This window comes from Eleutherodactylus coqui, chromosome 5 (assembly GCF_035609145.1).
Source record: "Eleutherodactylus coqui strain aEleCoq1 chromosome 5, aEleCoq1.hap1, whole genome shotgun sequence".
NCBI classification, from domain to species: Eukaryota; Metazoa; Chordata; class Amphibia; order Anura; family Eleutherodactylidae; genus Eleutherodactylus; species Eleutherodactylus coqui.
Window position 1 is genome coordinate 183256543 of NC_089841.1, and position 24088 is coordinate 183280630.

A 24088-nucleotide genomic window follows, 5' to 3' on the forward strand; every position below is an offset into this window, starting at 1 on the left:
TACAATCCCATGCGTTCACTTTCCTTTTGCACTCATTGGATAAGGTATTCCAGGTCCCTTCACTTTCCACAAGCAGGGTGGTGTCATCTGCATTTCGAAGGTTGTTGTCATTTCTACCACCAATTTTGACTCCAATTTCTAATTCGTCCAAATTGCATCGTCTGATGATCATTTCTGCATACAGATTGAAAAGGACTGGTGATAGAATGCAGCCTTGCCGTACGTCTTTCTCGATTCCAAACCAATCCTGTTTTCCATAAGCAGTCCTGACTGTTGCTTCTTGGTTGTTGTAAAGCGACCTTATAAGCTGTTCAATATGTTCTGGGACGCCCATTTGCTTCAGATACTTCCAAAGCTTGTCATTTTTGACACAATCAAATGCCGTGCTGTAGTCGATGAAACACATGTACACATCCTTGTAATGGCCCAATAGTCTGCCTCTTTGGTACAGATGCCTGCCAGAACTCAGGTTCTTTTCATCATTCTTCAAAATTCAATCACTCTGATTCTCATTGGCCTCACAATATGAACTTTCCTGCCTAAAGCCATTTTCAAACTGTTAGTTGCTTCTTCATTGATCCACACTAACCTGACACCATTATTGGATGCTACTTCTGTGTGATGTTGTTTCCACACTTGAGGCTCAGACACATAACTGTATTACATCTACAGGCTTCCTCTGAGTTGTACGGAGCCATAATATAGCACAGAGGTATACCACATGCCTCAGATTTTATACAGGTCTAGTGAGAAATTTTTCTGTTGGCCTCTGTATTAATTTGACTGAAAATAAATCCTTTTGATGCCATGTTACAGAGATATTCTCCCCTACTAGCATTACTTACAGGGGAAAATATAGCTATAATATAGTGCTACATGGAGGTACCACCTGCCAGCTCATGGAGTGCATATGACTCTCTACGGTATTTGCATTTATGCATCAAACTTCTTCACAATAGTCCTCGGTAGAACATTTTCCTTGATGGGTTGTGAACATGTGTAGGGTAGCTAGGCCTGACGGACAAAACATCTTCAAAGACAATACTATCCAAAATATTCTAATTGGGTAAGTCTTAGTTGGTTTACTTGTCGATTCATTTCAAATTGTAGTCAAGCCTTAATTAGTTCTACGATACTTACAAACTGAAAAATGTATCCATTTATCTATAGGGGGATAAAATGAGGGTATACTCTATCCAATATGAAAATATGTTTGATTTCTGAAGATCTTTTCTAGAGATGAGCGAACATACTCGTTATGAGTACTTACGCACCCGAGTACCGCCATTTTTGAGTACTTCAGTACTCGCGCGCAAAGATTCGGGGGGCGGCTTGGCGGCACGGGGGGTAGCAGTGGGGAGTGGGGGGGAGAGGGAGAGAGAGAGGGCTCCCCCCTGTTCCCCGCTGCTACCCCCCGCACCGCCACGCCTCTCCCCGCCCCCCGGCGCCACCCGAATCTTTGCGCGCGAGTACTGAAGTACTCGAAAATGGCGGTACTCGGGTGCGTAAGTACTCGAAACGAGTACGTTCGCTCATCTCTAATCTTTTCATAACGGATTTGTAAAAATCAAAGACAGAAATGGTTGACTGATATTTTGTAATTCATCGAACTTTATCCAAACTATTCTTTGAGATAGCAGAAGAAAAGTTGTATAGCTTGCCTGCTTGTTAAATATGTCTAACAGATGAAATTCCCTGTATAGGCACATTTCAGAAAAACATTGACTGCGCCTGTAATTAAATAAAGCCAGCTGGTTCAAACTTCAACTTTTTTAATTGCTAAAGAATTTAAAGCTGAAAAGGGATTATGAAGCAGAAATAATGAGGTGCTTACAAGTAGAAATTCATGCAAAGTATATAAGGGACATACAATTATGACTCCTATGTGGGGCATAAATACCTGTAAAGTATGCCACCTCCAATACATTTCCATGTAAGACACTGTTCAAATTGGAATCATATGTTCTAACATGATTGATGACACATATGATAGGTCTGTTTTGGAATGGATGATGCTATGGATAATTGGTCGGTCGAGTTTTTTAAGGGGAAGGGGGCATTGTACTGGAAGAATAAGCCTGCAGACTACATGATTCTGCACATTGGGAGCACCTGAAAGAATGTAACCTAATTAGAGATGAGCGATTTCGCAATCGAGCATCGCTATTTTCGAGTACCTGGCTACACGGGTGAAAAGATTCGGGGGGCGCCGGGGGGCGGCGTGGTGGAGCGGGGGGTAGCAGTGGGGAACAGGGGGGAGCTTTCTCTCTCTCTCTCCCCCCCCACTCCCCTCTGCAACTCCCCGCTCACCCCCGGCGCCCCCCGAATCTTTTCACCCGAGTAGTCAGATACTTGAAAATAGTGATGCTCGATTGCGAAATCGCTCTAAACGAGTACGTTCTCTCATCTCTAAACCTAATGCCAGTGTAAATATAGTTGTAGAGTTATTGGTCATTGTTTCTCAAAGGGGTTATCTGAGATCCGTAACCAAGGTTTAGCTATCTATTTATGCTACTATTAACATCTTTGTAACAGGCTTACTATTAAAAATATGTCCCATCCCATGACAGTGACGTGCCCCAGCAATTAAAATCACCAAATTTCTGTTGATGTCATCCATAAGCCTATGCAGTTCAGCATATATGGGTACATCAGCTGTTGCATCACTGGCGGTGAATTGTGCATGCACCAGTGTTCCTCCCAGGTGCCTGCTCATGCGCAGTTCACTGGCACTGATGCAGCAGCTGACGGACACATATACACCAAGCCACAGATTCCTACATTGTGTATGGGACAATAATGGAAATTTGGACACTTTGACATTGGGGGCATGTTACTAAACTGCGGATCCACAAAAAAGCACAAACATATTAATGGTAGCTTAAATAGTTAACTTAACCTTGGTTATGGATCTCGGACATCCCCTTTCGAGGGATTCTGTCAGCAGTTTTGTATCTGCAAAACTGCAGGTAGCACTATGTAGGGTCGGGGAAAAGAGAGATATACTTACCTCTTGGCCATTGTATCATCAGCAAGACTGTGAAAATCTTATACCCCTGTATGCTGCTCCCTTAAGAAATCTGAAGGTTTGATGTTGGGTTCAAGTGCTTTGCCTTCTGACCAGTGAGCTGCTTCATATCTCTGATTGACAGTCGAGCGTTCTCCTGGTTGGGCGATGAAAAACTGCTGACTCCCTTTGATATATAATTACAGTGGTCAGAGCTTTACTATCTGCTACAGAGCCCAATCTCCCTGCATAGATATAACATGCTGCATGCAGACACCGCTTGAAGTGTAGGAGTTTATTGCATTCTGTTTTATTATTGAGTTCAATGTATCTTCATATCTTTCTTTAGCTCCTTGTGGAGGAAGAGTTCAAAATGCCACTGTCGGAAGAGTCCTGTCCCCAAACTTCCCAAGCAACTACAGCAACAATCTCTTCTGTGCATGGACCATAGATGCTCCAGGAGGACAGAAATTACATCTGCATTTTGAGAAGTTCATTTTGACTGAAAAAGACAGGTAATCATTATGAGATTCAAGAATGTTGCTAGATTATAATTTCTAAATTTCATGAAACGACCAGAACTACTACAGACCCGCTAGGATCACACAACATACCAGACAATTACTTCTTTCATTCTTTTAATCTCAGATGCAAGTTTCTATAGTGCACTATATACAGTACATTAGACCCTTAAAGGGCTTGTTTAGTGCCACATCTGCCTCTCACCTGGGCACTATGCCCCCTCGGCTATGTTTGCTGATTTTTGTCTGTTTCTGGAAGCTGAAGATGGCCTAATGGGCAAGCATAGCTCAGACTATATTCACACTGCATTTTAGCCTCTGTTCCAGGGTTCCATCTAGAACACTGAAAAGAACATCTAGATGGAATCCTAGATGGAACCACAGGTTGTGATTACTAAAACAGAGACTGAAGCTGCAATAGTCAACTACACTATTCTATCCAACGGGAAAGGAATGGAAATCTGCTTGAAATGGAAATCAAACTTTGTAGCTTTGGTCTTTATTTTGTAATGACAGCCTATGCTTCCAACCAAGCTTTCAACTGGCTGTTTTCATTGATCTAGATGAAACACCAGGATGGAAGCTATAACATAATTTCACTGGAGCCTTAGTGGTTTCACACTATGTTACCTACACATTGCAAATTACTTAAACAGAACTAAAATGGAGCCACTAGTTCACACCCAAACAGTCTCTGGTTACTCATCAGTTTCTCCATGGCTTGAATAGCCCAAAGAACAGTATCTTCAAGTAATGGTTTTTAAAGGGGTTGTGCTTGGTTAAAAAAAACATGGCTTCTTTCTTCTAACCATGGCACCACCCTTGTCCAGAGAGCACAGCTCCATTTAGATGAATGGGGCTGAGCTGCAATACCAGAGAAAACCCATGAGCAAGGGTTGTGCTGTGTTTGGAAGAAAGCAGCGATGTTTTTCGAACACTGGACATCCCCTTTAACTGCTTCAACTATCCAGGAAGTTTCAGGTGGAGATTTCTTCTCAAGCACAGCAGTTCTAATCAAGCCTACAGTCATCCCTGTCAAGAGACTAGAGTAGCAGGTTATCACCCACAGGATTCTAGTATCTATGACTTAAGCAAGCTTCCCTTTCTGGACACACATCCGATGCTCACAGACCAGGTTAGATGATACTTGTAGAGTCTAGTCAATCTCATGCAGCCATTAAAACCGCATATGACATTTGCTGTAGACTTTTCTCCAACTGGGTGACAACTCAACCCAGGCACATAAAATAGACCTCAGCATTGCTTACAGCTTCAGGATCGGCCAACCTCAACATGTGCTGCTAAGGTCCTTCCACAGTAAGCGAGAACAGCAATATGCAGATATACAGCCTTTTGTAAGCAGAACGGTACTGACAGTTATCAGAATTATTAATATTAAAGGAACGGTGCACGGAAATGGAGAAACATGGTAATATTGCATTAAAATAAAGGTGCTCATTTCACTTCCCTGGCACATTTTCAGTCCACTAGACTACACTACAGTTCCGTTCAGACAAATACTTGGCAAAGGGGGGCGGTACATGACCGTAGGCGACTTATTTCAGCCACCCCTTACATGTTTTACTAATCAAGAACTCCTTTACCAACACTGGAAATAACAATTGCTGCATTTTGATAGACTCTACAGGAGAAGCTACCAAAATTCTGCCCCCTCCTGTGATATCACTCAATGCCCTGCAGTCACTGGCTGTCCAAGTAGTGCAGAGCTGTAATGGGTCTCTAAAGCAAGAGATGCTCTTTACATCCACTCTCTGCTTTGGCTAATAGATGACCATTCTGGATGGGGAACCTACTGTCTCTCACCATGTAACTCGGAATTCCTTATAGGGTACAGTAGTTGTAAATGGGTTTTCTAAACTAGACAATCCCTTTAAGCAAAAATAGCTTGGCTTGGAGAGAAGCATCCTTGTTAGTGAGCCGTGGGAAAATTTTGGCAACCATATCTGAAAAGTAATGCTGAAGAACGATTTTTCATTGTGTGATTTCAGACTTATCACCCACTCCCATGAAATGATCGAGGCCATTTGTTTAACGTTACTCCCATAATCTCTGTACTTGTTACAAGTGAACTGATTGAACAAGCTTCCGCAATGGATGTTGCACCTGCTGTTCTAGTACTTTCGGAGAGGGAGGGTAGATAGAATTCAAATCAAATTATCTGCTATCTGCAAAACATACTGCACAGAATACAATTGCCCTGACAGCTGCCTGCCTAGCAAGCAAGCTACTTATACTAATTAGAGTTATTTCAGGTAACGGAACTAGACTTCTTAAATAATAGATTTTTTTTTTTGCTCTGCTTACTTAATAAAAAGCACTATTATATAACAAGAAATCTGGAATTTTCATAACAAATCAGTTAAAGTTTTCTACCTAGAAATGAATATTTAAAATGCTAATTTCTAGTAATATTACTTTATAAATTTGCCAATCTAGGATCATTGCCCCAATGAATAGGAGGCATAGACTAAAATGTTGATCTGTATAGTAAAAGTTAAAATACCATATTTTTTAGACTATATAATACATAATTTTTATCAAGAGAAACCCTTGCTACAAAGTATCTGAGTCTTATAGTCTGCAGTCAAAGAAGCCCAGCAGTCAAGATGATCAGACAGAGGACTCATAAAGCGCTCTGCCTAATCATTATGAGGGCTAAAAGCTTGCCCCCCGCCCAGCTCCCACAGCGTCTTATTATCCAGGGACCGACTTTTGCACGGATCACTGCTGCCTTCAGTGGTGGCCTTACTTTCCTGAGACTTTTCCCATGGAAAACTGTCTGCTGCGGCATACACTGACTCCTCTATAGGACTGGCATATTCCTGCAGCCTGTTGTGAGTGTGGAAAGCCAAATTCCACCTGGGCGCACTGAACAGAGAACCAAGTTGTACAGTTTCTAGTAAGCCAATAGCAGAGCAGATGTAGGATGACAGATCGGGGTGGTCGGCCAGCTTGAAAGAATGGTATCTTAATTTTAATGTACTGCTCTACTGCCTATTATTCGCTCATACATATGTTTTTTTACTACCCTACACCTACAGTACAGTACATACTGGCGGCACTGCTACTGCACACGACATCACACTCCATTCCTATTCATCATATTCCCGTGTGTGTAGTATACAACCATGAAGTCATTTTATATAACACCAGCATTTACATGAAACCTAAGGTCCACATGCAATGGAATTATTGTAAAAAATGCTGCCCAGACCAGGTCTCCATGTATAGTAACACTTGGCAATGAAAACATTTGATATGCTAAGCCAACAGCACTTAAAGGGTGAGTAGTAGCATGTACTTATACATTCAACATTAATAGCCCCTCCACTTCCTTAGACTACCAGAAAAGTTTTAATTAGTATAAAGTATTTTATTTATATTTTTCGTTGTCTAAACCTTGGGTTCCCTTTTTTACAAGCTTACTACAGCCACATTTCTGCATCTATAATACAGACAAGTGTCCTTTTTTTTATATGAAAGTGTCAGCCAATAAGTAAATGCACAATTCCACTGCAACAAAATTTGGTGCAAATTTTGGCACATGAGTCGACTTTGGCTTAATGTTTGGCACACTTTTCTAGTTAATTTCTATGGCATATTAAACCCCTTGGAGTGTGTCCTTTACCTGAAACTAGCCTTAGGGTACATTCAGACGAGCGTGGTTTACACGCTACTACAACAACGTGTAAACCACGCTCCTGACATGCAGGAATTCTGCGGTGAACAAGCTGCTCCATGGAGCAGCCCATTCACATGTCCGTGCTGCGAGCAGAGTGCTGCCATGGCTCCCATAGGAGCCTGGGGTCAGCACAATGGACAGCAGCACGGAGCTGACAGGTGAGTTGGCACTTGCTGTTCTATCTTTTTTACCAGCGCAGAACCCAAAAAACAATGGTGGCATTTTTGGGAGGGGAAATTCATCCGCCTCAAAACATTTTTAAAACTTAATCAATACATTTTACGTACCCCAAAGTTGGGGCAATTAAAAAAATACAACTCGTCTACATATGGCTAAGTAGAAAAAAAAATCTTATGGTTCTTAGAAAGCGACAATAAAAATCGCCTGGTGATTAAGGCATAAAATAGGCTGGTCACTAAGGGGTTAAGAAACAGTGGTATAACCACTTGTCAAAGATATTGCAGTTCTGCCTTATGAAGTTACACGCCAAGCAAGAAAATATTAATAAGCATCATCTTCATAATAGAAAAACCACAAATGTCTAGAGGGTGTCCTCTGGTAAAATGTCACATTAGATAAATCCACCAGGAAAGTCTCGTATGTACAGCGTCTAATGTTTCTGAGCTTTAAAATGTTTCTGGTGAGTCCTACCTAATCCAGTGCAGGGGACAGGAACTCCCCCCATCACTTGTGATGTCACAATCACTCTTGACTGCGACATCTTGAGGATTGAACAGCTGGAATCAGAGATTTTTCCAAAGCTGGCCATTGCGACTCTGCTAGATGGCAGCCATCAATAACAGTAGTAATTTAAGACTAAATTATTCCTAATTAATTATCTTACTAGATTACCAATATATATATATACCGTACATTGTTGTTGTATTTGTTGTTTTTTTACTAATTCTATATAATATATAAAATACACCATATATCTATGTTCTTCATATATGCATATATATTTTCTCATCTATTGGCTGCTGAGGAGTTAATCCAAAAAGTATAATATTTTCTAGATGGAAATGATAAACCCGTGCAGAAACTAGAGAAAGTAAAACTCAAGCAGAGCTGTAGATTTACATATTAGATATACTTAATTTTAGAGGTTTCAGCCTTCTGGGGTTTAGCTGAGACAGGAGACTGGGAAAAATATGTCATATGCCTTAAGTCAGATTAGAAAAATACATTTAGTTTCACGGGAAAATGAGTCATATGCAGAATGAATATTTGCGTTCAGTTATGTTTTAATCAAATATCGATATTTTTAATTCCTTATTTATAAGGAAAGGAGAACCACTAAGGATAAAGAGCTGTACATCGGGACTCATGCAAAATTAATAGCAAATGCCATAGAAGCTACAGCATAAATCAAGCGGAGTGTCAGGAAACTAACATGATATCTGGACAGAAATGCGCACATATGTTGTGTTTTGTAAGCAATTTTGCCAAAAATCGGGCAGCCAACATTTTTAGTTTGGTTAGATACTAAGATTGGTGCTGAGGGAAAGTCCTACAAATTCCTTGGACCTCCAAGATCCCAAACAACATAGTTCTAGACCACATAAAACAAAAGTTTTCATTGGAGGGAAAAAGTATGAAACAGAGACTCTCGTAATTCAGCCATATAATGTGAGCTAATTTGTTAGAAACATCGATAATGCTTGGAGTGGTCGGTGGCAAAAGTAGACCTGGCCACCAAGGAACACGCTGGCTTGATGATATCACAGTTGACACCAACATGCAAATGATTGAACTGAAAGAAGCACAAAACAACCGCATGGAGGGGGCTGATCCATAAGGTGTCCAAGAGTTGGCCCCAACTAAACAGATAGATAGATATACTATCTATATAGTACCTCTCAATAAAAAAATTACAAACACATATGTTTCATTAAAGATTCTGGGTAAAAGCCCCCCACTTTTACTGACTGTTGGCAATATGTGGAGCCAAAATGTGAAACTTATGACCATTTAATGCAATTTTGGCCCTGGGTTCCATTTTCCAAAAAACTGGCCCTGTACACGAGCAGTGAACACTGAGTGTTCTGCCTAGCTATAAGGAACAGAAGAGCTCCTCTGTTTTCATCTCTACTATGGGGGTACTGTAGTATCTTTCCCCATCTCCAAAAGTTGAGTTATGTGTATTTTTATATATCAATGTATGAGCTTTTATATGCATGTCGTGTCTTCCTTCCATATGTATTTTGCCAAAAGCAAGAACAAATATTAAAGCCTCTTCTGCAGAATCAAACCTGGTTTCAGCTAAAGAAAACATATGGAGAAAATGTTGGCCTCTGGAAAGTACAGTGCCAGGACTGTAGGATGGAAGTTAGATGAAAGGGCGTAACCAATTTTATTTAGTTCCTGTTACTTATATATCAAAAACTTGTTCCTAGTATCTAGAGAAACCAACACACACAAAAGGAGAACATACAAACTCCATACAGATATCGCCCTTGGTTGGATCTTAACCCAGTATTGCAGTGATGCCGGCAACATTGCCGGTAACTGATTTACCGTGCTGACCAAAACGCAAGAAGACCAGCAGCACAGTAGTACCCACTCTCACTCACTTGATCAATACAGGGAGGGCCTATGGGGGTGCTCGCTCCAATGGATCAAAGACTCCTTAGATCCCAGTGAATATAGTCCAAAAGAAGGTAGTAGAAGCAGCACACCAGGGATTTTTTTCTTTAAAAGAATTGCATTGCACCAAGAGGTGCTTCCTTTATTACGATCTCAGTCATAAAATGCAACGTTTCAGCCCAGTGTGGGCGCTTTTCAAAAGGGCTGACCAACACTGAACCACTGGGCCCCCAACAGTCTAATTTTCCAGACCCAAGAGTCCAGTTTCTAGACTTATACATCACCTCAGTACCTCCTTAAACTTCTACCTGTCAAATGCATAATCTCCTGAGAATTTAGTATGTTAAATAATAAGTGTCATAATCCAGTATCTTGAAAGTATAATATATTGTTGTATGTGGAAAAGCTTTAAAATTATTTCCCATACATAAGTCCAGGAATCTAGAAAATGTTTTAGCATCAGTCGAAACGCTCAATTAAAAAAGTTGCAAAACTTTGTGAATACTTTAAAAATATTGGCTCTATAGAACATAAGTGCAATACACTCCGCTGAAAAGATTTCCATTTTCCTTCAGTCTTGCTCTAGTATGCAGCGCTGCTCTCTGGTTCTGCCATTGTAGGCATCTAATTAAGTTAGCCTGTTTACATAGTGCAGTTTGTTAGAAATCAATAGTCATTACTGAGCATCACCAAAACTAAATGCAGGTCAGACAAACTATCGGTGCTAGACCTAAGGCAACAAATAACAGGATGTTGTTTATATATTATTTATTCACTTTATTTGAGTCAGGCCTTAGTCAGACGGGCGTTTTTTCGCGCGATTTGCGGATCGCATGACGGATGCGCATCCGCAAATCGCGTGACCGGTGTGCGCAAGTCGCCCGCAAATCGCCCGAAAATCTGCTCCTAGACGCGTTTCATTAGAAACGGGCCGGAGCTGTCCAGCGCATTGCATTCAATGGAGACGGCAATACAGCCGTCTCCATTGAAAGCAATGCGCTGCAGGCGAGCCCGGGATGAATTGTCGGTAAGGGCTTAAATATATAAGCCCTTACCTGCAATTCATCCTAAAATGTGTAAAAATAAAAAAAAATTGTATGCTCACCTGCCTGCAGCCGGAGCTCCGAGCGGCCGTCCTGCAGTGGGTGTGAAGGGGGTGTGAGTCAGACCTGCCCCCTGATTGGCTCAGCGCTGAGCCAATCAGAGGCATGCCTCACTCACACCCATTCATGAATTCATGAATGGGTGTGAGTCAGACCTGCCCCTGATTGGCTCAGCGCTGAGAGGCAGCAGTCACTCACCCATTCATGAATTCCTGAATGGGTGTGTGAGTGTTTTCAGCCTCTGATTGGTCAGGCTGTGACCAATCAGAGGCAGATCATTCAGCAGGCGGGGATTTTAAATCCCTGCCGGCTGAATAGTGCCAAGAAGCAGTTCAGGAGAACTGACAGCGGCCGCGGCTGGACTCCGGCTGCAGCGGAAAGGTGAGTATACAATTTTTTTTTATTTTAACACATTTTAGGATGAATTGCAGGGAAGGGTTTATATATTTAACCCCTTCCCGACAATTCACCCCGCGCACGCCGGCAGCCCATTGCTTTCAATGGAGCGGCTGTATTGCCGCTCCATTGAATTCAATGGGCAAACATCGTTCTTCTCTGCCACAGCTGTTACAGCTGTGGCAGAGAAGAATGATTTGTCTTCTATATGTTCTCAATGGGGTCAGCGCTGCTGCCGCCGGCCCCATTGAGCACATATACAGAAGAGAACAGGAATCGCAGATCGCAGATAGGTGCGATCTGCGATTTTTTGTTCTATAATTTATCGGACGAGCGCATAAAAAGCGCTCATGTGTCCAATACCATTGCAAAGCAATGGTTTTATAAAATCGCCGGACGCATGCGCAAATCGCGGCAATAAACGCCCGTCTGACTGAGCCCTCATTCAGTATATATGTATATTATAATATGTATTCGTTCAGTATTCGTGTATTATACCTTAAAATTCCTTTACATTTACATCCAAATTTAAAATGTAAAAATTTTCAAAAAATCAGCCCCACAGTAAGTTTTAACCACTTTGGGTCACGCAAAATAGAACAGTTAGGGCCTTTTCACATGAATGTATTTTCTGAAGTCAGAATATGGAGCCACTTAAATAAATTGTATTTTTATGCAGACAATATGGCACATAAAAAACTGCAGATTGTTTGGTTGTGGTCTGTTTTCACAGAACGAAATCAGTCAAAGTCAGCAGGTGCACTATTTTTTTTCGTCTTTTGTTGGTTGTGGCAAAACTTGCATCACTTGGGTCTTCTTGTGGTTTTTTTGCTTCCGCGAAAAATATAGTGCACACGGATGCAATATGGCCATAAAAAATGCACATTCGCACCAAATACGGATTGAAAACTGCATTTTTCATGGACCAAAATTGCATATTCCCATGCGAATGAGCCCTTAGGGTTCATCCACACGGGATGTCTTTTCCAAAGTATAAAATTGTCTACAGTTTGTGACAAAATCCCCAAATGTTGAACAGCTGATTTTACTGCAGATTATATCGCAGACTTTACCCAATGCATTATAAAATGTGAAATGCAAAAACCTGCAATATAAATTGATATACTGTGCGTTTGACCCCTGAAGCATTTTCTTTGAATTGGGTACTAATACTGCCCCAGAATACCTGCTAGTTCAGCATTTTAAGGTCTTAGGGATGTTGGACTATAGCAATTATATTGCGTTTAAAAGGGGGTAAGCTTTAGCATAGACATGCGTAGGATGTGCCACCAGTGTTCAGTTAGCAGGGGGTCACTGGACATTGGGGGCAAGTGTAAAAGGCATGCTACTAGAGATGAGTGAGCATACTCGATAAGACAAACTACTCGAGCGAGTAGTGCCTTATTCGAGTACCTGCCCGCTCGTCTCTAAGGATTCGGCTGCCGGCGCGGGTGACAGGTGAGTTGCGGCGGTGAGCAGGCGGGAACAGGGGGGAGAGAGGGAGAGAGAGATCTCCCCTCCGTTCCTCCCCGCCGCTCCCCGCCCCCTGCTGGCAGCCGAATCTTTATAGACGAGCGGGCAGGTACTCGAATAAGGCACTACTCGCTCGAGTAGTTTGCCTTATCGAGTATGCTCGCTCACCTCTACATGCTACCAGGAAGTCGGGGACAAAGGTGTATCATTGAAAAATAATAAAGACATAGATACTTTAGCACAAGACTACTATTGGGTTCATATAAATGTCTTATTTTCTACTCCATTTTCTATTATTGTCTCATTCAGCTTCCATTACTTGATCAGCTAATCTATCCTAATATTGCAGCCTCTATATAATATTCTTAAAAACCTTTTATGATATTGATTTTCTCACAGTTCTGCAATACAGGCCAGGATTATAGGAAGGGAGCACTACTAGACTAAGGGTGCTTGCAGACCGCTGTATGCGCAACTACACTCACCTCTACAGAGCTTAGTTGCAAATGAACAAGGTTTATTTTGCTTTTCCTCTGGCTATTCAAACTCCGCGCCGTAGCGCAGGAGTTTGAAAAAACAGCGGTGAGATAGGTCATGCCCTACCTTTCCCGCGCGTAGTATTAACTAAATGCGGGAAAGATAGAGAAAGTCCTATCTTTTCTCAGGCATAGTATTCAAGCCCGAGATAAGAGCTAGTGCAAATGAAACCATTGAAATCAATGGTTTCTATTTGTCCTGTAATGCGGCCGTGACGTTCATGGCTGCATAATGGGACAAAAACACGTTCCTCTGTTTAAACCCTTAGAGGGCTAGTTACTGTGGTTGCAATAAAGCCTTCAGCTCCATGCTCTATGATACACATTGCAGGCTGTTTCTAACTTGAAGCCTACCAGGCATCCTTTACCTTGACAGGCCGGTCAACCAGGTATAGCAGCCAATTATTATAAGGGTAGTATATGCACTGCTCATCTATAATCTCCCAACCTTTCAAGGAAATGAGTGTCCTTAAAAGGGGGAGAGCTTATAGATGAGCTATGGTGCTGTTAGGGCAGGTGACAGAGAGCCGGGTAATGAATTTTATACTCACCTGCTCCCTGACTCCTGCGCTGTCACCTCTTAAAGTCTGCATGCCATATAGAAGTCTGGCTCTTTTCAGATTCATGTACCTGTGCTCTCCCATACAGGTCAATGGGAGAGTGTGCGCACGGCAATCTGAAAAGAGTCAGATTTTTGTGCGGCATGCAGACTTCAATGCGGAAACCGGTGAGCAGGTGAGTATAAAAAATACATTACCTGGTTCCCTGTCGCCTCCCCAAGAAAGCACCATAACTTAGTTTAGGGTGCTGTAGGGAGGTGACCGGTTCCCTTTAATCAAGCGCCACTGCCATTTTATGTGCAATTCTTATTATATTTCCAAATTAGATGTCCTTTCATATCTTAAGTATTGCCATTTCCATTAAAGGACCACTTTAGTGAAAACACAGCCACTTCCATGCAGTGCAGTCTCCTTTCTGATGCCTATTGTGGTTGTGAGATTATTTTGGTTTCATTTTTACATCAATCCTATGATGCATCAGCATAACACTAGCAAGAGGCTACACCATTTATGTCTGCTGGAAGAACAGTTTGATTTATCACTACATTCTATATTCACCTAAATAAGCTACAGACCATACCTATACAGTCAGTAGGATGAGCTGTGATCTCCTCTATTATAGCTGTGTGACAGGAGCTGTGTGATCGATGGAAAAAGGGACCTGCCAGCAGCACAACTTCTCACCACAATATGGCTGGACGAGTATAAATGCAAAGCCACCATTACAGGCCTGATCCAAATGAGACCCACTTCATCCAAATGGAAATAGAGCAGCGGTGACAGCATAAGTAGTGCAGTTAAAATGTTATCTTTATTCCTCCAGAGTCAGCATACAACAATTCAACTCGAAAGAGTCTTTTTCAAGTATAAAATCATGATGCCCAGAAGAATTTGTACTTGCCGATTCCTCGTCACTTCCATGACAGCGGTCACTCCATCAGTCAACTGAAATATCGTGGGATTGATGGGGTGCCTCCAATGGCTAGAGGGGGTGATAGAGCAAAAGCCCTCAAAAAGAAAGAGCTTCGTTGAATTTATTTGCTCGATACTCTAAATCCAGCAAGCGAGTATTGTCTTTAGCGAGTACCTGCCTGCTCGTGAGAAAAGATTCGGGTGCTGATGGGGGAGAGCGACGGGGGGGGGGGGGGAGATCTCTTTCTCCATCACCCCCCCCCCCCTTCCTCCTGCTCACTCCCGCAACACACCGCTTACTCCCGCCGGCACCCGAATCTTTTCTCATGAGCAGGCAGATACAGAAGTGTTTGTATCCCCCTCTTGGCAGTTTCTGTGGTAGCCCATGCAGCAGCATAACACAAGCGGACTAGTTTCAGTCAGCATAAACCCAAGTAAATCTAAGCTGCTCAGAATTGAGATCACATGACCATCTGAGGAAGAAGAGGCCAGGAGTTTCAGTTAGAAAGGAATAACTAACCAAAGTTACACTAGCACACTCATATATACTAGGGGATAGCTACATAATGAATGAAAATAAAATCAGTAGAGTGGCCCTTTATTGTCATTTATATTGTGATATCATCTTAAATGTTATTGCCTTGTTGCCATAATGAAAATTCTTCATCGAGATATAATTTTGCATCTCTTTGCTTTTCTTCTATTTTCATGTCTGCACCATCTTTTCTGTTTCTTATAAGTCTTACTTTTATATCACATTTTCTATTCCCTTCTCTTCATCTTAATATTATCTATATCATTGATTTGAAGCTCCCCATGTCATTTTGTAACCCTGATACTTGTCCAAGCAGCCTTTTATTTGAGAGTGATGAATGTATGATGGAGATGAGACATAACTTTCATAGTATACACAATGGATTCCTTTTATTCATATTATGCACTGGGATGTGTATAGGGATATTTAGAATAGTAAAGAGTGAACCAGCTTTAAATGCTTGGCTCCAATATGCACTAAAAGGCCCAAAAGGCTAATGTTTTCCTTTTAAATCCTTTAGATTGGCAGTGTACAGCAGCGGGAAGATTCTCTTTGATTCTGCAAAAACAGAAACTGTGCCGTTTGAAGGTCTGATTAGTGAAGGGTCTTGCATTAGGATTGAATTCTCTACAGATGAGTCCAAAACAGCCCCTGGGTTCAATATTCGCTTTGAAGGTAAATGAAACTTTATGTAAGAAATGTTGTTTATCTCATCAACGTGCTGATTTTTTTTTCTTGCAACATTTTCATTTTGCCTAAAAAGGGGTTTACTTAATAATCACTTGATAGCCGCCAAAATGTTCTTCAGTCCATAGCAAGTATATAAGTTCTGGGGCATTTATTACAAGTTACTCCACTGAGAAAAAATGAATACAGTAGTTTCTATGGAATTTAAATTATTTTAATCAGTTGCATCTGATAAAATAATCAATATAGAGGACAAAAAACTGGCACAACAGCGTTATATCTTTGTGCTTATACTGTACAAATATGATATGGCACCAGCCATGTCTAACCATTACAAATATTGTTACAGTACAGACATTAATAGTGTATGCTTAGGATATGCCATCAATGTCTGATCGGTGGTGATCCAACCATTGTGACCCCTGCTGATCACTAAAACCAAGCGGCAGCAGTGCAAGAAAGTCACAGCCTACTGTCACGTTCTCTCTTGTCAGCTCTGCCCCACTTTTTCTAGGGGCCACATGGTTGACCATAGACTATTATAAGACAACCATGTGTGCTCCAGAAAATGACAAGCAGAGGGAAAGTGTCTTTCTGCTTTTTTATAGCTCACAGTAGGAGAAACAAGCTTGTAAAAATGATACTTTTTAGGTCTGTTTCACATGGGTGACGCAATATCACTGTGAGAAAATTGCAGCCATATCGCATCTGTGGTCCATGTGATATCGCTGCATTTTCTCATGGCGATATCGCCATCTTGTGTTGCCATAAAGTCGCATGTGGGGCTACAAAGTCGTACGACTTCGTAGCACCCTGTGCAAAGATTTTCAGGGGGAGGGGGCTTAAAAAATATAATCTCTATCCTGAAAATAAGCCCTAGCTGCATAAAAAACCACAAATACATCACCTTGGAAGTGCTGTCAGCTCCACTGCGTCTTCTCCCCAGTCCCCAGCAATTGTCTTCAGGTATCTCTTCCTGGTCAAGTATTTGAAAATCCCCGCCTCCAGGAAGCGCTGCGTTGGATTGGCTGAGCGATGCAGCTAGGGCTTATTTTAGGACACTTACAGTAGCATTTCCTTGTGTAAAACTTGCATCACACCACACTAAAACTGCCTTTTCATGTGATGCAACAGAGAGGAAAGCTTCATAGGGAAACAAGGGCTATAAAACATCACAAGTCGCAGGCATCTCTAGCAACCTACGATTTTTTTGTCTTGCAATGTAGCTTTCTACAAAACATCAGTAATGTGAAGGAACCCATAGGAAAGCATGGGCTTCACATACATGCGATTTGTAGCACTGTCGCATTGCCCATGTGAAACAGGCCTTAATGGAAAATGTTTGGTTCCGTCTTAGCCAGTATCATATCTACAGGATTTTGTTTCTTTTGCTGACATCAATAACATTTTTCTCTACTGACTAACATGGTGCCAAACTTTTTTCTGCTTTCCTAACACTGCTACCCCTTTGTCCTCGCGACTGTTAGGTGCCTTACCTCCACAGATTGGACATTGACACATACACTAGCCATGTAGCATAAATCTCTGCACTGAGAAGATCTCTTTAAAGTCCAGGAACAGGAAAACTTACCCCATCCAGTCCGGGTCCAGTACTGCGGCACCTCCACTTCCAGAGCGGTTCCTCCTACTCCTCTCGTTGTCGGTGATGTCATTGCAGGAGGCTGGCTGGCTGGCTCATTTCAATAACTAATTCCAGCTCCCTTCTATGTCTCTGCATCAGCCATGACTGGGCTGGAAGTGAATTTGCCAGCACCACTGGTCCCAGACTGGATTGGGAAGTTTTTCTCTTTCCAGGTGACCCTTTTAATGAAAAACTCCAGTTCCCCCCAACAAAGTTTGCTATTATTAAATGCTGATATGCAACATCTTGTTCTACTTAAAGTAAAAATCCACTTATTTTCTAAGATATTAGTATTTCCCTCTCTGATCCTAGCGGTCATGATGTTCTGGTTGACCTCTCTCTTGTTTCCATTGCTTAGTGATAGGTCAGAGAATGAGAAACTGTAGCATGTCTCCACATACAGGGAGAGACAGGGAGGCAGCACTATCTGTACCCAAGTATTTTATGGCGCTGTGAATAGCAGGGTGCCCACTACATTATTCATTTAGGCATTTCCTGCTTATTATAATACACCAGGGTATTCAGAAGCCTTGTACATGGATTGTCATCAGGATCGATCTATGACCCCAGTAGGACTTACATATCTACAGTATAATTTCTCTATCTGCAATAAACGCATACACACTAGAGCCTATATCGAAGAACACCAATTAACCTATAAGTATATTTTTGGGAGATGCTGTACACATGTACTCTATAGAGACCCGAGTGCCGCAAGGTAGTAGCGTTAACAACACTGAAACTGAAGCGGAGAAGTCACCTTGCTTCCCGTGTTTATTCCCTTAAAATATGTATATTAATGCCAAGAAGGAAACGCTATTCAAGGCCGAATGAAAAGATGGAGGAACATTTTCTACTGTCAGCCCAAAACACAGAGATATATAATGAAGTCAGTAAGAGCTGCAGCGTCCTCCGTGTATTTGTCAGTGTTGTTTGTTACTTTTATTGCGTTTTTTAGTTGTTGATTTCGGGTTTCTACGGCTTACCAATTATATAAAGAATATACAGCAATCTTTTTTTCATCCCAACGAGTGAATTATGTCAGAGAGTATAATCTTTATTTCGCCTACTTTTCTCGAAGGGCTTGTCAAGTTCTGAAACAATCTTTCAGATGTTATGTCGATGCTTAACCTGCTGAGCGCAGGAGCGCCGATTCAAATGAATTCATCATCACTCCAATCTTTATGATTTCCAGAGCCTGAATGAAATCATTTTGTTCCGGTTTTCTAAGTACGACCTAAATAGCAAAATTGATGAGGTGCTCTTTCTGGCAGGGCCCAGTTTATTGACTACATTAATCCAGATGCGAAAGGCACCTTTCATCCAATAAGTGATGTGTAGGTCATGCTACTTCATGAAGAAAGATGGACATTCAGGGAAGCAATAGTATGAGACGGTGGATAGGCAAGAGTGCAAGTCTTAGGTTACATTGACATAGCGGTTTTCATTTATAGTATTCATAGGCTCCCATTAGCCAACTGTATATCAAATAGCCAAAGTGGCATAATTTAGGGTGTTATGGGCCAGCATACCGTTTTTCCGCTGTATTGAAAAGCAAAGCTAACTAGGCTTTTCGGTGCAGAGGCATTCCCTAAAGAAACATGTACTGCGAGGTTTAAGTTGCTCAAACACAATATGTTTGCAACTAAATGATAACTAATTACACACGATGGGGGTTTACATTCTGCAAACATGTCGGAAGATTTTGGCAGCATATGTGCCGAATGTAAATGGAATACCCCATGTGAATAGGCATTAGAAGAGTTATGATTGGTTGCATTGTGATGTCTGGTTTTACCAAACACCCTTTTACACAATGTAGTGTCAAGAATTTCCCAAAAAAATGGAACAGTAAAGAAAAATCTCAGTTTTTTTAAGGATGGTGATAAAACCAAGAGGCAAGTATTATAAAAACTGGGAGGGTGAATATATCTATCAAACACTCTATCTACTGATGAGTAATGATGATTGATGTCACAAAACAAAGTTATTACACAAGTTCAAAATTGTGAGCTGCCATAACCCTTCTTTAGGATTGGGATGGGGGGGGTCGCAATAAAATAATTTGGGTCACATGAAGGACAGACAAGAGTTGTGTAAGAGAATGTTTGTTGAAGAAATGGCTATTAGTGCATATAATGGTAGATGAGGGGTTGTCCGTATCAGTTCTTACTCTGTAGGGCGTCAGAAAATGCTTCATGGAAAATGCTTCAAGTGTGTCTTATCCAAAAGAACTATTAGAGAGATCTGCCAGCTTAGTCACTGTATATTGACAGATTATGCCATTTTCTTATAGACTTTGTATATCAATTTCTCATGACTTTCGGACCCTTGGTTTTTGTCATTGCACGAGACATTTCATTGCTCAATTCCAAAGGCTAAAAATCAGCCCTGGCCATGTGTCATTAAAAGAGAGCACTGTACATTAGAGATGAGCGAGTATACTCACTAAGGCACATTACTCGAGCTAGTAGTGCCTTAGCCGAGTATCTCCCCGCTCGTCTCTAAAGATTCGGGGGCCGGCGCGGGTGACAGGTGATTGCGGCGGTGAGCAGGGGGGGAGAGAGGTAGAGAGAGATCTCCCCTCCGTTCCTCCCCGCTCTCCCCCGCCGCTTCCCGGCCCCCGAATCTTTAGAGACGAGCGGGGAGATACTTGGCTAAGGCACTACTCGCTCGAGTAATGTGCCTTAGCGAGTATACTCGCTCATCTCTACTGTACCTATAACTAATTGCTTTTGTGAACATCACATGGACAGAACAGATTTTGGGCTTCTTAAAGTAAATAGTGAAGAATAACCTTGAATGCAAGCAGAGATCTTGAGAACCATTAAACAACTACAAAAAGTTTAGTGGAAAACTGTAGAACTTTTTATTGTACAACAAAAATATGCATTTGCTGAAACCAAATACGCTTCTACGCTAACAATGGCATGTCGGGTACAATTTACTCAAATTATTTGACAAAATGGATATTACACAGAAAGAAAAGATGTTTGAGATTATTTGAATTCGCCAAAACTAGTTAGGAGTCTCAAAGAAAAAATGGCTCCAGTATTTAGAGGAGTGTGATAAAGAAGTAACAGTCATTATTAAACTGATGGCCCACATTACCACTTCAAAATAATCGATTTTCTATTCCAAGTACATCAGATTTACTGCCTTGGATCGCAAGACTTCATTATATCGAAAAGAATAAACGTTAAGCTTCGTGGAAAAAGGAACTTAATGGTAGACAAGAACCACTTCATCAACTATATCCATTTCTCCACTTGTATATAAATAGAAATCCCCATTTATAACTTTACATATAGGCTGTAGCAATTCAGTAGATCTTTGGGGAATTTATGATTTCTAGTCATTTACTTACTCTAGTCACACTGCCGTTTAAAGGCTATTAAGAAAAATGAGGAGGCAAAAAACATTGACATAAAAACCATTAGTGCAAGTATATCTTAATATGAATCATCCCGGTTAAAGTACCATTGCAGCAAAGCATTGCAAAAATCACAGGCAAATGCAGAAATGCTGTCATTTCCTATCACTGCATTGTAAAGCTCTCACTCATAGGAAAAGTACCAAGTTACCGTTTGGATTGGATTGTTCTGATAGTATGGCAAGTTGCAAATGTTCCCTTGAAACTGAAAGCGGTTTTCTGGTTGTATGCACATAAGTTCAGATATTGAATAATAGAAAGTTCTGAAACTTTTCAATATATATGTGTTTCATATACGTGTTTTAATTCCTCACAATTTTCAAGATCCCTGTTTGCTGTTTGTGCTCTTAGCTGAGAAGTAGATACAATTGTATCCAGTCTAGGCAATGCTCTATGAGTTAAAGTCGCAATGCACATGGGCGTATTTGAACTATGGATCCAGAGCGAGCGTTCGCCTCCATATCCCGCAGCAAAAACTGCCCATAGGACATGCTAAGCAAAACGCTTTTCCATGCCCATGAGCGGAAATCAATGGCGATGTCCTATTCTAGAGTGAGCCATGCACAGACCGCTTCCATTGCAGTCAGTGCAGATCCGCATCATCGCCGACACAGCTCTCTGCACTGGCATGTGCGGCGGTGTGCTAGCCGGCACATCCACAGAGCAGAGAGAAGACTACAAGATAGGTATGCGGGGGTCAATGCCGAGGCATAGGATCTGATTCTGCTGCGAGATCTCGCAGTCGCAATCCGACCCGGCTGTGTGCATTCGGCCAAATGACAAAATCTGTTAATCTGCTACAACGTATCAGTGTACAATGCCTGGTAATTGTATCAGCCGGAGTGCATGTAAGCCATTTCATACAAGTGTTTTTGTTCCCATCTAGCTGCTCTGTTGCGGGAGCTGCAAAATGGAAAGAAAATGTTTGCTTTCCTGCAGATAGAAATCCAATCAAAGTGAAAACTTTTTCTATCTCCATTCCATTTTTCAAAATGGATCAAAAGCTCAGACTGCTGCACTTACTTCCCAGTTCACAAAACAGAACAAAAACAGGCACTTTTTTTTACATTGTAGTCAATGGGATACTAAAAGAATGGAAAGGAATCCGTTTTCATGTGTTTCACTTCCATTTTGTACAGTCCTCTTTTTTGTTTTTTGTTTTTTTTAAACACAATCTGCTAAAAAACTGATAGTGTGAACTCAACCTGAAAAGAATGTTTTCATCCACTGAGACAACAAGCAAGATCCTAAAAACAATGAGAAATTGAAAAATAAAGTATATTATAAAGTTATTAGAGATGAGCGAGCACCAAAATGCTCGGGTGCTCGTTACTCGGGACGAAATTATCGCGATGCTCGAGGGTTCGTTTCGAATAACGAACCCCATTGAAGTCAATGGGCGACCCGAGCATTTTTGTATTTCGCCGATGCTCGCTAAGGTTTTCCTGTGTGAAAATCTGGGCAATTCAAGAAAGTGATGGGAACGACACAGCAACGGATAGGGCAGGCGAGGGGCTACATGTTGGGCTGCATCTCAAGTTCACAGGTCCCACTATTAAGCCACAATAGCGGCAAGAGTGGGCCCCCCCCCCTCCCAACAACTTTTACTTCTGAAAAGCCCTCATTAGCATGGCATACCTTAGCTAAGCACCACACTACCTCCAACAAAGCACAATCACTGCCTGCATGACACTTGGCTGCCACTTCTCCTGGGTTACATGCTGTCCAACCCCCCCCCCCCCCCGCGCGCGCACGACAGTGTCCACAGCGTACACCAAATTGTCCCTGCCCAGCCTTCAGCTGCCCTCATGCCACGCCACCCTCATGTCTATTTATAAGTACGTCTGCCAGAGGAAAAGCAGGCACACACTGCAGAGGGTTGGCATGGCTAGGCAGCGACCCTCTTTAAAAGGGGCGGGGCGATAGCCCACAATGCTGTACAGAAGCAATGAGAAATCCAATCCTGTGCCACCTCCATCTGGAGTTGCACACGTGGGCATAGCAATGGGGAACCTATGTGCCACACACTATTCATTCTGTCAAGGTGTCTGCATGCCCCAGTCAGACCGCGTTTTTTTATAAATAGTCACAGCAAGGTCCAACTCCGCAATGGGAATTACGTGTGCACCCACAGCATGGGTGGCTCCCTGGAACCCACTGGCGGTACATAAATATATCCCATTGCAGTGCCCTACTCAGCAGAGCTAACGTCAGATACAATACAGGTGGGCTTCGGCCCACACTGCATGCCCCAGTCAGACTGGTAATATGTACCTTAACAGTAACCTCGTTGGTGGTAATGTGGTGGTGACTGCGGACGTGGTAGCGCGGTTTTATGTAGTTGGTTTTTGGAATGTGGCCAGGATTAAGTGGGCCGTGGCGGGGGGATGGTGGTGGTGCTCTCTTGTTGTGTCGTTGAAGGTGAAATTCTTGGACTGCCACCAGACGGACCAATGCAAAGGTATTTGCCAAGAATGTTTTCATTGTTGGAGGAGGAGGGGGATGTTTTGGAGGCACTATGTGTCCTCTACACGTGTCCGTGGTTATATGCACCTTAACAGTAACAGCGTTGGTGGGAAATGGCCTCGCCGCCATCATGTCTTTGTGAAGCCTCTGTTTCCACACCCCAGTGACATACCATTAGCAGCGGTATAGGCAGAGCCCAGAAATATTAACATTTCAGCGGTAGCATTAGGACAGGCCCCACTAACATATCACTAGCAGCAGTATAGGGGGAGCGCAGTCTTAGTTCCATTTCAGTAATAGTAGCACTCAAGACAGGCCCCAGTAACATTCCCATTGCAGCAGTTTAGGGAGATAACAGTCTCTTTCACATTTCAGTAGCTGCAGTATAGACAAGGCCCCAGTTACATTTATGTAGCTAAAGTGTAGGCCAACCCCACACACCTTTCTGTACCATGAGTGCAGGCGAAGAACATAGAAATGACTATGATTACACTGTAGGTGAGGGCCCAAAAAAATTGGTGTACCAAC

The 24088-nt window shown here is 42.0% G+C and overlaps 1 protein-coding gene across 1 annotated transcript in view; it reads left to right on the top strand.

The window, feature by feature from the left end:
* SEZ6L (seizure related 6 homolog like) overlaps window positions 1-24088 on the top strand; it is a 387992-nt gene that overhangs the window by 308093 nt on the left and 55811 nt on the right. The window contains exons 6-7 of the mRNA XM_066604979.1: window positions 3357-3522; window positions 15853-16007. Coding sequence (XP_066461076.1) covers window positions 3357-3522; window positions 15853-16007 — 321 coding nt within the window. The remainder of the gene's footprint in view (window positions 1-3356; window positions 3523-15852; window positions 16008-24088) is intronic.